The sequence below is a fragment of the Biomphalaria glabrata genome, chromosome 9 (genome assembly GCF_947242115.1).
Source record: "Biomphalaria glabrata chromosome 9, xgBioGlab47.1, whole genome shotgun sequence".
Classification (NCBI taxonomy): Eukaryota; Metazoa; Mollusca; class Gastropoda; family Planorbidae; genus Biomphalaria; species Biomphalaria glabrata.
Window position 1 is genome coordinate 1422906 of NC_074719.1, and position 15552 is coordinate 1438457.

Sequence of the window (15552 nt, forward strand, 5' to 3'; positions counted from 1 at the left end):
ATAATTTACCAATTAGTCAATTATTGGTTATTAATTATTTTGTTTGATATCAATATAGGAAATGAATCAAACCAAATGTATGACACTAAATGTATGTAATTAAGAACAAATTTATGTTTACAACAAACTATGTATTTCTTTTATTTTTCTTAATTTCACTAGGACTTCACAGAATGTTGCACTTTATAACATCTTCTATTCTTTAGGAAACAAAAAGGTGGCCATTTTGCAGAAATTCAGATAAACACTCAAACCATAGAACAAGTGCAAGAATATAAATATCTAGGAACAACCATCAACAACAAACTGAAATGGAGTGAACACTGTCAAAACCTCTACACAAAAGCTAGGAAAATTTAACAACAAAACAATTATTAAACTTTTTTATACAGCAACCATCAGCAGTCTAATCAACTTTGCCATCACCTGCTGGTATGGTAATACTTCACTGGCACAAAGACTTAGACTAAATAGAATAATTAAAAAAGCATCATCACTCGAATACAGCTACCATCTCTTGAAGTGCTTTTTCATGAAAGATGCCTTTCCAAAACACTCTCGATTCTTAAGGACAACCTTCACCCATTAAACCACTTATAAGATCTGAACGAAGTGGTCATTTTCTTTCTATAAGGGCTAAAACAGAAAGATTTAAAAACTCCTTTATCCCACTTTCAGTCAGAGTGTTACAAGATCAGCTGTCGTCATCGAGAAGTACATAGAAGTCAAATTCATAAAGCGCTGGTTGTGAGTGTGCATGTGTTTCGTGTGTGAATGATGTTCAAATTTTTCCATCTATACTGTTATTGTACAGTAGTTATGCTGATGTTGTCAACTGTAGTCAAACTAAATTTCCTTTTGATTGGATCAATAAAATTATCTTATCTTATCTTATTCCCCATCCAAGAACTGAATGACACTGAGACCTCATTACTGTACTGAACAAACATCACAAAATTTCAATTGAACAAAATGGTTAATAGAACAATAATATAATATATTTAATAATTTATGAATATAATAAAGGACACATTGGTCATAGCTACAGACAGACAGATTGTTTCAATAAAATATAAGTGGTTGGTCATCTCTCAAACTTGGCATCATAAATCCTAATCAGTCAAACATGCATATGCACAAAATCATTCCTTAAAGACCAAGTTATACACATTTAGTTTGAAGATGTAAAAATGGTGTCAATAATTTAGCATAAAATTTTTCATAACAAATAAATGGAAAACACTTCTACAAACACAAATCATAATGTATGTAGATTAAATGTTAGGAAACTTGACAAGAGAAGACACTTAGCTTTGGAAGTTTTGAATGTTCCTCTTTAACCAAATGCCCACTCCGACTTATGCTGGCGAAACCAAATTTAAACATCAAAACTAGTGTAGTATCAAATAAGGATAGGTCATAGGTATAATTTTAAACACAAAATTGAAATGAAAAACAGAACCAGCTAAAACCAGAATAAATTAAAATTCTTACTTCTGACATTGTATAAAATGAAGTCCAAACAGTTTCGAACAATTCCACCGCTCCCTGGTGTAACATCAGATTAAACTATGTCCTGCAATCATTTCTCAGAATCATAGTAATTATTTCGGTATTGGTTTACGTGACTAGAAACGCTAAATCAGGTTTCTCTTATATTTTAAGAATATGCAGAAAAAAAATTGCAGATTACAAATATGTAATTTGATTTCCTCGGAGATAAATAGTTTTTAAAATATATATTTTTAAGTTTTATTACTTATTACCATATATTGTCATTGGAAATACGCCATTTTGGTTTTAAGGCTTAATACTAGACTATCTCCCTTGAATTACTTGCCAACATTTTTCTGTTGCTGTTTTGTCTTTCTTTCTAGCAGCTATTAGAGCTAATATTAAAATTCATTTAAAATGATAGCATAAGAACAAAATACTCTTTTAGAAAAAGTTATTGAAAAAAAGAAGAAACAACTTCATCAATTTATTATTAACATTTTTTTTAGACCTTCATTTCAGTAAATACACTTAAAAATTCATAAGTTGACAGCATAAGAACAAAAATTAAAAAAAAAACAGTTTAATATAGATAAGGGAGATAAATATGCTTGAAAAATAATATGGTGGTCAGTAAAGGTATCTGGGTATCTAAACTATTACCATTATTTTTTGCAAAGGGAAAGAAAAAAGGAATTAACATTTGTGTCTACATTCTAAAAAAAAAAAGAAAATTTTATAACATGATATTGATGGCGAAATGAATATTTTGGAATTATTCCCACTAAGATTACTAAAAGGATTTGAAGAGATGTCAAGCTCTCTTACTGTTGACATTTAATTAGATCTCATTACATTCATTCAAGTGTAAAAAAATAAAATAATAAGTTTTATAACATGATATTGATGGAGAAATGAATATTTTGGAATTATTCCCACTAAGATTACTAAAAGGATTTGAAGAGATATCAAGCTTTCTTACTGCTAACATTTAGTTTGATCTTATTACATTCATTCAAGTGTAAACAAAAAGTTTGAAAACTTAATGAAGCAAAGACCAAACACTGCACAGGAGGACTGAAGTCTTTGTGAAAAAAATTAAAATAATAGGAACATAACAGTTGAAAAGGCTACACGAACCAACAATACAAAAATGATTGAACATACCAAAGGGTGATAAGTTGTTCGATAACATCTGACTAGTCAAACTAGAAGTATTGTTTACTTAAATTAATTGCAGAATCATAAAAAGGAAATAGTATACCCCCCCCCCAATCAAAATAGATTAAACACTATAAATAACTCTTGCCCTAGTCACAAAACTAAATCTATGGCACTTTTTTAGTACGGAAGACTTAAAAGCACTAACAAAACAGACTCTTAAAGAATATCTATACAGTTAATAGAATGTTTTCTTCTATATGTATTGTCTATGGAAAGGTTAAATACATTATATCATAACTTAGGTCTCCAGATCAGAAACTTTTTGGTTTACACCCATCCTAATCCTTTCCACAAGTAGCCCATGAGTTGAAACTGTCAATACACAAATATAGTCATCAGGTCTTTTAAATAAATAACAGTTTATTATGGATCACAATAATGTATTAGATGTAGATATTTGATAAGTTCGTCTTAAATACTTTAAGGAGATACAAAAAAAAACAAAAAGATAAATTATCTCCCCTGTCTATGCAAAAAAAACAACAACAACACAAAAATACTTAAAGTTAAATGAAATGCCACTATTCAAGATAAAATCAGAACAAAACATAACAGTAGTAGCATATTGAAATAATATATTAATAATAATTATTATTGTTATAAGGAATAAATTCTATAGAGTCTAAGTTTAGTGTTTACCATTTGTGATTACTCTATCAAGTCTAAACCCAAACATTGGCTTTGTAAACAGTAAATTTATTGTATTTCATCACATTCAAACAATGGCACACCCACACCAAAAGCCTCACTCTTCTCATCCGCTTACAAGCAAAGTATTTCATCCATAAAACATTCAATTCAAGTCTTAACAAAACATCACCTGGGGCAGAAACTTGGAGAGCCCTTGAACAAGGGATAAAACAATTTACAATTTATCAGCCACTACGCAGCTTCAGTGATAAGGAGCCTCAAGATAACCAACCAGAATTTGTATACGCTGCGTTAAACCCTTTTCCTGTCCGTCATCACCCTCATAATGCTGCCCAATCCTCCAGCGGCAAATGTCTGTAGAATAAAAAAAAAAATTGTCCATCAATACTGATAAATACAAAATCTGGAACCCCCAAAGGAAAGAGGAAGAGGGGACGGCCCAGGAATACCTGGCGCCGCGATCTGGAAGCAGATGCCAAGCAGATGGGCAAGACGTGGGACCGAGATGCCTGGAGGAAGCTGGTTGGTGACCTATGCCCCAGAAGGGACCACAGGCAGAGATGATGGTGACTGATAAATATGAAACAAAATATGCCAACCAAAATTGTAACAATGAATTTTCTTAGCATTTAAGCCAGACTTATGTGCTCCAAATGGACATGGCAACATTCTTGAATGCTTGTGAATCTTGGATGCTAACTGTAGAATTAAAGAGGAAGATCCCAGCCATGGAATTGAGATGATATAGAGATGGATCCTGGTATCACCTACAAAGACCGCATCACAAATAAGGAAATTCTTCAACAGAATCACAAATGGCGATTGGGTCCCACAATGATCTGCTGACCAGTCGTAAAACACAAACTTAAACTGCACGGCAATTTCACGAGTCCTCAGGGTTCACCAAGGAAACAGTATCAGGGAAAAAAGAAATAGAGAAAGTTAACATCAAGGAATGGCTGGGCATATCATCGAAAGATATTTTAGACAAGACGAAAGATAAAAATGGAGAAAAACTGTCAACAGATTTATGTCTGATGTCTAACAGACTAAGTGATAGATGAAAATGAATTTCCTCAATAAAATGTTTTAATATGTAATCAATTCACAATTAGTCATGTCCCTTTTAACATAATCATTCTTTTGTAGACTTGTGTATCAAAACCTCAATTGCCTGGACACGAATAAATCATTTTTAGACAAACAACAGACCTGCAGGTATGTTGTTGTCAAAATGTCATAAATACAAAGGATGCTTTCAAGGAACAAAGAATAGAGAAAACATGTCAAAAAGGCAAATAGAATCTGAACCTGGTTAAAGGGAAATTTCAAAAGAAGCTCTAGGGCTTCAAATACAAAATTTCTAATTTAGAATATATTATTGTAATTGGTATGTATTAAGCAGTACTCAAACTTTGATGGCTCATTTTGTACTAAAAATATCTTCTAGCCCTACATGATGTCCTAGAATGACTATCAGATGTCATGTCATACTTCTGATGACATATATTTTACTATAATATACCCGATGCCATGTGTTAAACCAAAATTACCATCCAATGACATGGGTTATACTATAAATACCATTTGATGTTTTACTAAAATACCATCTAATCCTAACAATACCATTTGAAATCATGTTTTACTAAAACTACCATCTAATCCTAAGATTATCTATACCGTTTTACTAAAACTACCATCTAATCCTAAGATTACCTTTTGATGCCATGTGAGAAGAATAGCACTGCTGTTCTCTGTTGGAGTCTCAAAGCCACGGTAGATATATTTCATGAGAGTGTCTACAGCCTTATTGTCTAGGGATTTGATGCACTGGTCCATGTCGCCCTTATAATTTGTCAGAACTCTCACTGCTAAAGCTGCTGCCCTGTCCTGAAAGCAAAAACATAGTGCACACTAAAAGAAACTACAACAATATGTTATAATGTTAGTATGTTAGTATCTATAAAATAAAACAACCAATAGTGTTAGCACTAAAAAGACTATCAATACCAAAAGATATGTTTTACAGATTCTTTCAATTATTAATGTATACTTGGAAATATAAAAAAAACTGTATACATATTCACCACTTACTATAAATTAATGAAAGGATTATTAATAAACATAGAAAGGTTGAATCAGCATTAATAATATTTTGTTGAAAAGCTTTTTTATGCTTCCATGATAAGTTTAAAATTATTTTTTTGTTATTTGTGCAATCTGTGGCTTAAACCATTAGAGTACCTATCAAGGGGGCTTGAGTTCAAAACCAGACTTAGCAGAGTTGTGTTTGCTGAGCGCCTAAAGGCAGCATGGAAAACCTTCTCCCAGATACTCCCTAACCCCACTAATTAAAAAAAAAAAAGAGATTGGAATATAAGGCTTTGAGCATGCTATAAGCACTATATAAAAGAAATTCAATCATTTTTATCATTGTGATGTCTCTATATTATTTTTTTCCGTTTCATATGAGTGCTGTGTGTAAATTGTTTGTATTAGTGTTAGGTCTACAATAATTAATCCACAAAATATTCATATTTCTAAAACCGCTCACCTTTACGGCCTGATTTTTGGAATTACTTGGAGCATTCTGTAACACATGTAAAAGAGCCTCTTGAAATTTATCTGTGGGACGTGTTAAGGTTTCTAGCTCTCATCTGTCTATTCATATCCTCTTCTGTTACCTGAATATCTTACTAAAACCTAACACACTGCTCTACCAGTAATAATAATAATTAAAAATAGTTAGTAAGCTTTTTCTTTTTAAGCTGCAGCTTTAGGACATTGTAAACAATCTGATTCACTTTAATGATTATCTTTCCTATATACATATAAATATTTCTCAAATTTCTGGCGCCAAAACAAATCAATAATAAAAATACATAAACATTTTCAAGTCAAAAGATTTTCCAGAGTTGAGTAGTAGAAAAATAAAAAAAACAAATGGGACTAGCATTATATTACCCTCCGAGTTATCTTTACGGTGAATATCATATATTATATATTATGTGTAATCATTATTTTTTTTTATACCATTACATTCTAGATTAGGTCAAGGATATCTGGCTAGAAGGTTGTTCACTTCAGACTCACTGGGTCCTTGATCAACACTTGATATATCAGCTTCTTCATCATCCTTATATCTTCAAAAACAAAACAAAACATAATCACATACAACAATAAACAAACAAAATATAATGCGAGCAGACCTATGTACGATTGGGGGTGGGGGTGGAAGCTAGTTCTTTCGACAGACTTTATTACATGCAAGTAGTTCTCTTTTTACAGGTTTCATTACAATCTTGAGCACCACCCTAGTCCTATCAGTTTTGGCTTGCATTACTGGTACCACACTTTTTTATAACTGGGGCAAGTCAAGCAATATAGTTTTAGCATTAATTGAGTTCAAAAAGGGATTACTATAACCAGTGCTTTTTTGTATAAAAATAGGTGCCGGTACTCAGTGATGGATCGCCTTGCTTTTAACTATTAATAATAAACGTTAAAATAAAAGAAAAGTAATAATTTTTTCCCCACATTGACAAAGGTGCCGGTACACCATACTGGTGCGTATGGCCACAATTTAAAAAAAGTACTGACTATACCGCTGAGACCCCTCACATATATAGTTAATGCCTTAGAGCAGGCAGAAGCACAGTTGAACAAATATTTAACATCTTAGACAAATGAAAAATGCCTTCAACCCTAAAAGAAACTGGTACACAATGTTATTGTCTTCAAAAAGGCTTTTGACCAGGTCTGGCATGATGGCAAGTGATGAGGGAGTTTAATATCTATAGATAAAAAACATTATCAATGTTATCAAAGCCCTAAACTAAAATGGAAATAGCTCCAAGCAATTCTGAACAACTGACATTGGAGAATGTTTTAGGACATCCATAGGAGCATATTATCATGAAAACTACTCCTAGCCAGACTGTAAATGGACGGCCTATTTCCAATCTCAGGTTTGCAGATGATATAGACCTCATTGGAGAAATGCAGACCAGGAACAAGATCTTACTTCAAAACTGGATGCTGCAGCTAGAGTAGTAGGCATGGAAATCAATACAGAAAGAAAAAAAAAAGCTAAATACTAATTGTGGCAGAGATAGTATGAGACGATGCATACAGCTAAATGGTGTAACATTTGAATAACTTGATTCATTTAAATACCTAGGGTCAAACATAACATAAGATGGACGATCAATAAAAGAGATAAAAACATGTTTAAGATTGTCATCTTTTGCTATTTGTGAACTGTGGACAATCTGGAAGAGTAACATTACATGTAAAATTAAAGCTTCGCTAGTGGTCTCTGTATTCCTATATGGTTGTGAAAGTTGGACACTGAACGCTGAAGCTGAAAGAAGAAATCAAACCTTTGAGAGAAAATACTACAGAAAAATGCTGGGTATGAAATACCAGGAAAAGAAAAAAAATGAGTTTGTACTGTTACAAGTCAACACTATGGCTGGCAAACTCCTCAATACTGCCAAGAGATGGTTTTGTTCATATTGTAGGACATAAACCACTATAGATCTAAAGTCATTCTTCAAACTACAGTGAATGGAGCATGAAGAAAGGGTCGTCCAAAGAACAGCTGGCTAGACAATGTAGAAGAATGGATCAGCCTCTCTCTTGATACCCTACTAAGAACAGCAGAGAGATTTGGTTACCCAAACTGTCACATCCCCACCCCAATGACAAAAAAACAAGGGACTGAAGTGAGAGAATAATTCTTAGAAAGTATAGTTATAGTAGTATGGCTATAAGACTCAGACTAGATATCATTTATACACACACACTATAATTTATTTTATTATATATATATATATATAACTTTAAAGATTATAAAGATCTAGTATCATCTATCTACACTAGTCTACAGGTAACAATACAAAAAATACTAATGAAATACAATACACTATTTTATATTGAAAATATCAATTAGACTTTGACTTAGAGTCTTAGACTTAAGAATTCTAGTGACTGTGTTACAAGTGTTACTAAACACATTACACAGATTATAAAATTAAATTTTATTAAAATCATCTTATTCTATACTATAGTAATATAAAAATTGTCAAAACCATCGGAGTTTCCCTTTAAAACTACATTTGTAGAAATTTTGTAGATCTAGTTATTCTAGTAAGTAGGGCAATAGATTTAGACTTCGATCATCTTATCGACTAGGACTAGGAGTTACTACTACTAAGACTAGGACTGACTAGGAGTATAGTCTGTCAGTGTATAGCCAGTATAGGGACTATAAGTCACTATAGGTAGGAGATCATCAATCATCATGATAATGATAGATAAGATAGATCTAGAATTCTAGACTCAGGACTTAGGGTCACTTACACTTAGTCAGACTTACTATATTAGACATTAACTAAGACATTGAATTAAGTCATTATTAATATTTAGATCTAATTATCATATCGACATATCATATCACATATGAATCATTGAATGATGAATCAATGATGAATGATGATGATTATAAAATCATGATTATTTATTCTAGATGATGGTAAATCTAAACTAGATTTAGTAATAATAATACCTGTCTTCGTCAAACTGATCTACATCTACTTTTCTAAATTTACTGGAGCTTGTGTTTTTAGCCATTATGATTTATGCAACAAAATTCTTCGCCAAAATAAGATCTATTCAGACTATTCTATACTGACTATTGACTGTCTATTCACTATTGCCTCTCCTTCCTTGTCCACCCCGGAAGTATATCCGGAAATTTTGGCTTCATTATTCACACAATATATGTTTTATTAGCATAATACCTACTGTCATCTATAAAAAGGAATATTATTAGATTAAAAAAAAATACTATAGATCTACATTCTGATTGAATATTTTGGGGCTACTTTAAGATGATGGTTATTAATGGTATGTAATCTTCTTATAAAATATGGTGTGTAAATAGCATATAAACTTTCAGGCAACCGGAAACACTATTCTACTATCAATCCTTTTCTGTAAGAGATTTATCCAAAATGGTAGGTTATAAATTAAATCCAGTGCAATCTAAGTTATATTAACATGGTAACTTAGCAATATGTATTTTTTCTTTAAGCCATGATATTATAATATACATTTATATGCTTATTAGTTAAATAATACGCCATAAACCCATGTTTACGATCGTTTTACTGATGGAATGTATCTGCAATTTTGCTATTGTTTTTATGTAGCAAGGCTCTCTATATTTTTTCTTATCCATCTTCCAGGCTAAAGTAAAAGCTAAAGAACTTCGAGGAAAAAAGAAGGACGAGCTCCTGAAACAACTTGAGGAACTTAAAAATGTAGGTATACTAAGATTAGCTTAGCTCTGTATTATTAAAAATAATTATAAATTTAAGCAATAAACTGGTAAAATAATAGATCTAGTTTCAATGAGAGTTGAATGACTGAATCATCAGGAATGAGGTTGTTTTTCAAATGGATCATTTGCATTTTACTTTAATATTGACACTTTTTTTTTTACTTAGGAAGTTGTGCAAGATATTAAGTTTAGATCTATACGATGTAGATCTAAGTCTAAATTAAAATCTATTGCCCTACTTTCTAGAAAATTTCTACAAATCTAGTTTTAATGTAGACTCTTAAAAGTTAAATACTCTTAATCTTATCCCTAGATGTAGTAATCCAGATCTGTAAATTCTGTAGAGTAGATCAAGATGATATTCATCATGACGTCAATTTATTAATTTTATGGTTCTTCTGTATGCTGTCTCTGCTACTGCTGTGACCAATATCATTAAACTTAGCTTACAACTTTTAGCGTGAAAAATGAATTAAATTTAGTATGATGAGAATTGCATTGGATCGATTGTTAGATCTATGTGTGTGCAATTGTTTCTGTGTGCGGTAAACACTTGGTACTGGTACCTGTCAGGTTTTTAAATGTTTGTTTGTTTTACTTGTTTTGGATATTGAAAGTTTTTAGAATTAGATCCTTGCCCAAACCAGTGTGGGGTTCTTTCTTGAGGCATGTATTTGTTGTTGTTTTTTTCGTTTCTTAAAATGACAATGCAGAGTCAGAGAGTTAGTCTCACTGAATAAATAAAATAACCTGAAGAAATATTTTGTACTTTTAAAAAGTCTTGTCAGGCATGCAAATACACCTATTAATATTGTATAGTTGATGGCAAGGAAGATATGTTATACATTGAAATGTTACTATGACAATTGTTTATTTCTTCAGGAGCTTCAAACCCTGCGTGTTGCTAAAGTCACTGGAGGTGCTGCTGCCAAGCTTGCAAAAATGTAAGTTTTCTTCTTCTGGTTTCTATCTAGTTTCAACCATTCTTTTCTTTTCTTGATGCTTCATTTATTTTAGCATTAGCTTGTCAGTATTCTTTAGGCCTGGCTAGGTGTCTTGCTTGTCCCCGGGTCTGGCATAAATCAAATGTTTTTATAGTCTCGACTTTGAAAACAAACTGAATTAATTCAGTCTTTGGGGGCTTGTAAAACATACTTTTTGAACCATGGTTAATATTGTTAAAGATTTAGATATCAGTAGTTTCAACTATGTTATTAATTTTTAATTGTAGTGAGTTGAAATCTTAATTTAAAAATGTAAAAAAAAAATAATTTTTTAAGCATCTTTGGGCTTGTGCGTTGTTTTTTTCCCCGCTGGGCACACACACAAAAAATTGGTTATATTCTCAAGTTGATAAGTTTGAAAGATGTGTATTATTATTGTCTTCAACAATGCACACTCAGGATTCTTTTATATATTTTAAAAGACCTTTCCCAAAACCACAAAACTTTTTCTGTACCCTTTATATGAAGGTTCTTCCTTGTCATCCAATGTTCTCTATTTACAAAACTAGAGGTTTTGATTTGAACTTTAGGTGGTTGATATGAAATTCGCTTTTTTTTTTTTTTACCTACTTATTTTCTGCACAGAGGGTGGCAACCTTTAATTATCTGGTATAGTCCTATACATTTGAACCCTTCCACCTTCACTACAATAACCAATCCGTCCTACGAATTTGAACAAGTGCTCCTTTTTCCTTGTGCATGAAATCAATAACTTATTAATCTCTAATTTACTTGCGCAAGTAATTACCTTCTCTATTGATGGAACACCTGTAATTTAAGAAAGGATTACCTAGTGCATCTTGATCATTATAAAATTTTTAAAAATACATTTTTTTTTTTTTTTACTAAAGTCCCTAACGCTATTTAAAAGTTTGTAAAGGATTAAATAGGCAGGTAAACATTGTTATAGCTTTTATATAGCACTACTTTCATGCTTATAGCTTGCTCAGAGCGCTTTTGGTCCAATCTCATTTGTGGACCTGGGGAGGGGGGTATCTAGGAGTTGGTTTTCCATGCTGCCTTTAGGCGCTCAGTAAACACAACTCTGTCTGAGTTGGGTGTCGAACCTTGAGACCCCTTCTAGGTAGCCAAGTTCAAGCGCGCTTGGCCTCTCGACCACACTTCCCATATAAAATCTGCAATCACCTGTGACTAGTTGTGAAATGGATTATTTTATAGTTTGTTTGTTTTTTCTCCTGGAAGCATGTGACTATTTATGTTTTATGTAAGGTTCATCCTACTGGTCAAAAAAAAAGATAGTTTATGTTTCTCTTGAGCACTTTGCTTTTTGTATTTAATGGTAACTTATCATAACTTTTTTGTAATCAATTTTGTGCTTATATGTTTCAGATACACAGTTCGTAAATCTGTGGCTCGTGTGTTGACTGTCATCAACCAGACGCAGAAAGAAAATTTGCGCAAGTTCTATCGCAAGAAGACCTTTAAGCCCAAAGACTTGAGACAAAAGAAGACAAGGGCCATGAGGAGAGCCTTGACTCCATACGAGCTCACTTGTATCAGTAAGAAACAAGCCAGGAAACAGAGATTGTATGCCATTAGGAAGTTTGCTGTTAAAGAATAAACCTGATATAACTTACTTTTTCTTGTTTGTTGCTGTGTTTGTATTGTTTTTTTATGTTAGTTCTGTAGATTGCTCTTGCCAGTATTTCTGAACTAATTATTTCAGCCATCATGTCAATTACTTCACAACTCATAACAAACTTATTACCAATGAATGTTTTGTTGCACAATTTTTATTTACAATGGCATGCCACAATCACATAATTTGAAACAAGTGCTGAAAGTTCCTTGTGCATAAGAAAATAATAAGTTAGTAATATGTAAGTATATATTTACATTGATAGTGACAGTAAATTAGAAGTACTAATTTAAGTACATATTTACATTGATAGTGACAGTACATTAGAAGTACTTGTGTTTCATTTAGATCACTTGCTAAGGATCGACCTGGAAAAAAATCTTGCATGAAGCTGTTTCCGTTAATTTTTTAAAATTTTCTTGTATGGTGGAGAGAATCAGTTGCTTCTCTTAATTTATTAGACATGCCTTTCATTTATACTGCATGTATCTTAAATCCTGGCTAATTTTAATTTTGACCTGCCTCAGCTTAATTACAAAGAAAAGTACAAAGGTTTTTCAAGGCAACCTTTTTTAACATTTCACAAATAGTACTAAAAAGAAGACCCTTACAATGTTAAACTTTTTGCATATGGTGTCAAGAAGCCATCGAGTGGTTTACTATAAACACACTTTTGTTTATGAAAAAAGAGCAAAAATTATAAATTTAAAGATTTGTGTTAGAAAAAAAAAGTTAATTTATATACATTTTAATGCTAGAATGTTGAGTTGTAGACCTAATACCTCTAGCGGTACAGTACAATTTAGAAAATTTCTTCTGATCCAAACCTTGGCATTGGTATTGTGTGATCTATGGTGAACTAGACCCATAGAAGTCAATCTATTTTTTTGAACAGCATTTATCCATACTGGTATGTCAACTTCTGTTTAGTCGAGTGAAAACGAGATTGTTGTGTTTTTTTTATCTTACACCCCACAAAAAAAGTCTAGTTGTGTGTGACAAGGAGCATCTGTTAGGAAGGGGACTCCCAGGACCGGATTTAGACTAGACAGGGCACTAAGCTATTTGAGATGTGAGACCCCTTGCAATCAACATTATGCATTTGTTTTTTGCTTGTTCTTCAAAACAATACATTGGGGGGTTCTAAGGTATAGCCTATTGCCTAAGGGTAAATCCAGAACCGGGGAGAAAGGAACTATGGTAAATCAAATACCTGTACGGGGGAATTTAGCTAGAATCTTAATTGAACACATTTGACATCAATGCGAAGAAGAAGTTTCTAAGTGTTGGCGGGCCTATGTTTGTAGCTTGCCCGCATCATTTTGGTAGAGGTAACAGGGAGAATGACCACCTGATGGGACAACAAGTTTGTATCTTTTGTCAGATTCAAGCCATGTTTAGTTTGATCAAGCTATGTAACTTGATTCTACAAGTGTCCTGAGTCAAGTATTAAAGTTCTGCAAATCTCTTCGTTACTTGAGGTTTTAGTCTTTTAACTTAAAGCTAATTAGACCTGACTAATAAAACCATCTATCAGATGTAATCTAAACTTGCATGTCTACCCTAGATCTTATATCTACATGTGACCTTTGATCCTCAGAACCTGACAGTTTGTTATCTTTGGTATACATTTTTCAAAATTACGTACATTAAAAGCATGTAACTTCAAATATGAAAATTCAAATAACACAATTAGCAGCTACACGAAAGGTGAATGTATTTATAATGTCATGGACACACATAAGCGATTATGTTTTACAATTTCAATGAAATAATAATGATTCATAAAAGGTGAAAACCTTAATGCATTCAGCTTCTTAAAGACTCCAGTCTTTCTGGATCACGACACTGATTGTGAGAATTGGCCGTTGTAAAGTCTCCGGAGTTGTCGCTGTTGTCGTCTGAAGTGTAACTAAGTCTTGTCTTCCATTTCCCGCTGTGCTGGCTGTTGTTCAGGTCATTGACGCGCAGTTCCAGCTTCTGGCGAAGGGAGCTGATGGAGGATGCGCTCTCGCGGTTGTCGCTGTAGATCGAAGAGCGGGCACTGGAATCGCTGTAGCGAAATGCCCCGGATGTGGCGAGACTGCTGGCACTACTACTGCTAGTGCGGCTGTGAGACCTCATCAGAACACCGTTGGCGTTGTTGGCGGTACTAGGGTAGGAGGGGTAGTAGTCGTTGTCAGCGGCGAAAGCCCCGGGAGGGTCGACCATGTACCAACTACCTCGCTCCCACCTCTCCATCGGCCGCGAGGTTCTCCTGAACTTTGGAGGCGGGTCTAGTTTTGGTGCCATTCCAGACGGGGGCATGTGTGCCAGCGAGTGCGCGAGCGATGAAGAAGAGGATGATATTTGGTGTGCAGTGTTGACTTTGTAGTCCATGCTGTGTCCGTGGGCGGAGCCATGTGGGGACGCTAGAGGAGAGATAAGTTTGACCTTTTCGGACGCCTCCTTCTTGTGGGGCGAGCCACCGACGGACGTCTTGTAGAGGTTGGGCGATCTGCACAAGTACGAGTCCGGAGTGAAGGAGGCGGAGTGTGGGATATAAGGGGCGGGGCCTGTGCTCCCAGAACGATCGACGCTGTTGGTGCTTCCCGCCTTCAAAGTGCTGCTTTTGCTAGGGGATGAGGAAGGAGGAGAAGATGACGACAAGGGAGTAGGCGTGGCCCAGCCGTTCTCGTCATGACGACTTGAATCGTGCGATGACGTCAAGGAGGCGGGCCCATACGGGTTTAGCCAACCATTCACGTCGCCATTACTCAGACTGTAAGACAAGCTCTCTGATGACATTTCTTTGTGCCCGCTGTCTGGGGAGTCGGCATCCAGTCCCGCCGCCTTGGTGTTGGTGAAGGTGCTAGCTCCGCCCATAATCTCCCCATCAATGAAATGATTCGACGGCCTGAGGTCTGGCAAGTAGACAGGGGCTGGCCTGGGCGTGGTTGCATCTGGCAGGGGTGGAATCTAAAAGATGATAGTAGTGCAACGTAGGTGATTAGAGGTGTGTCACTCCTGTAAGGGAGAGTACACTCATAGGGCACGTGCAGCATACACATATGACTAGTGCAGATTTACAGAGTATTACAACTATGATCTTACGCTATTACCACTCAGCTATATTTCACTGGAGAGTTTTGGATAACATTTCAAAATACAGGAAAATTTAATAGTTACGGTACCTATTTAAGGTTCCATTTTTTTTTCTCAGAAAATACATGTATAAATATGATTTGATTACG

The 15552-nt window shown here is 34.2% G+C and overlaps 3 protein-coding genes across 5 annotated transcripts in view; 1 reads left to right on the plus strand and 2 right to left on the minus strand.

Annotated features, from left to right (window-relative positions):
* Positions 1–976: 976 nt before the first annotated feature.
* Positions 977–9125, minus strand: LOC106075675 (actin-related protein 2/3 complex subunit 5-like protein). Its single transcript, XM_056040451.1, has 5 exons — positions 8939–9125; positions 6431–6512; positions 5924–5995; positions 5086–5259; positions 977–3723 (listed from the first exon to the last, which is right to left on the minus strand). Exons 1-5 carry the CDS (start codon positions 9001–9003, stop codon positions 3661–3663), a joined length of 456 nt encoding a protein of 151 aa, XP_055896426.1. The 5' UTR covers positions 9004–9125; the 3' UTR covers positions 977–3660.
* Positions 9126–9243: 118 nt separating this feature from the next.
* LOC106062734 (60S ribosomal protein L35-like) lies at positions 9244–12316 on the plus strand. Its single transcript, XM_056040452.1, has 4 exons — positions 9244–9389; positions 9621–9695; positions 10598–10659; positions 12070–12316. Exons 1-4 carry the CDS (start codon positions 9387–9389, stop codon positions 12299–12301), a joined length of 372 nt encoding a protein of 123 aa, XP_055896427.1. The 5' UTR covers positions 9244–9386; the 3' UTR covers positions 12302–12316.
* Positions 12317–14019: 1703 nt separating this feature from the next.
* Positions 14020–15552, minus strand: part of LOC106073742 (carboxyl-terminal PDZ ligand of neuronal nitric oxide synthase protein-like) — a 220137-nt gene continuing 218604 nt past the window's right edge. For all 3 annotated transcript variants that reach the window (XM_056040448.1, XM_056040449.1, XM_056040450.1), the window contains one exon: positions 14020–15277. In XM_056040448.1, coding sequence (XP_055896423.1) covers positions 14129–15277 — 1149 coding nt within the window. In that variant the 3' untranslated portion in view covers positions 14020–14128. The remainder of the gene's footprint in view (positions 15278–15552) is intronic.

Excerpts from the sequence above, each read along its gene's own strand:
- LOC106075675 (XM_056040451.1), bottom strand. The coding sequence starts at position 9,003 with ATGGCTAAAAACACAAGCTCCAGTAAATTTAGAAAAGTAGATGTAGAT. Across the intron at positions 6,513-8,938 it reads GATCAGTTTGACGAAGACAG|ATATAAGGATGATGAAGAAG; the intron begins GTATTATTATTA and ends TTGTTTTTGAAG. Across the intron at positions 5,996-6,430 it reads TGAACAACCTTCTAGCCAGA|GATAAATTTCAAGAGGCTCT; the intron begins TATCCTTGACCT and ends ACACGTCCCACA.
- LOC106062734 (XM_056040452.1), top strand. Across the intron at positions 9,696-10,597 it reads AACTTGAGGAACTTAAAAAT|GAGCTTCAAACCCTGCGTGT; the intron begins GTAGGTATACTA and ends TTATTTCTTCAG. Across the intron at positions 10,660-12,069 it reads GCTGCCAAGCTTGCAAAAAT|ATACACAGTTCGTAAATCTG; the intron begins GTAAGTTTTCTT and ends TATATGTTTCAG.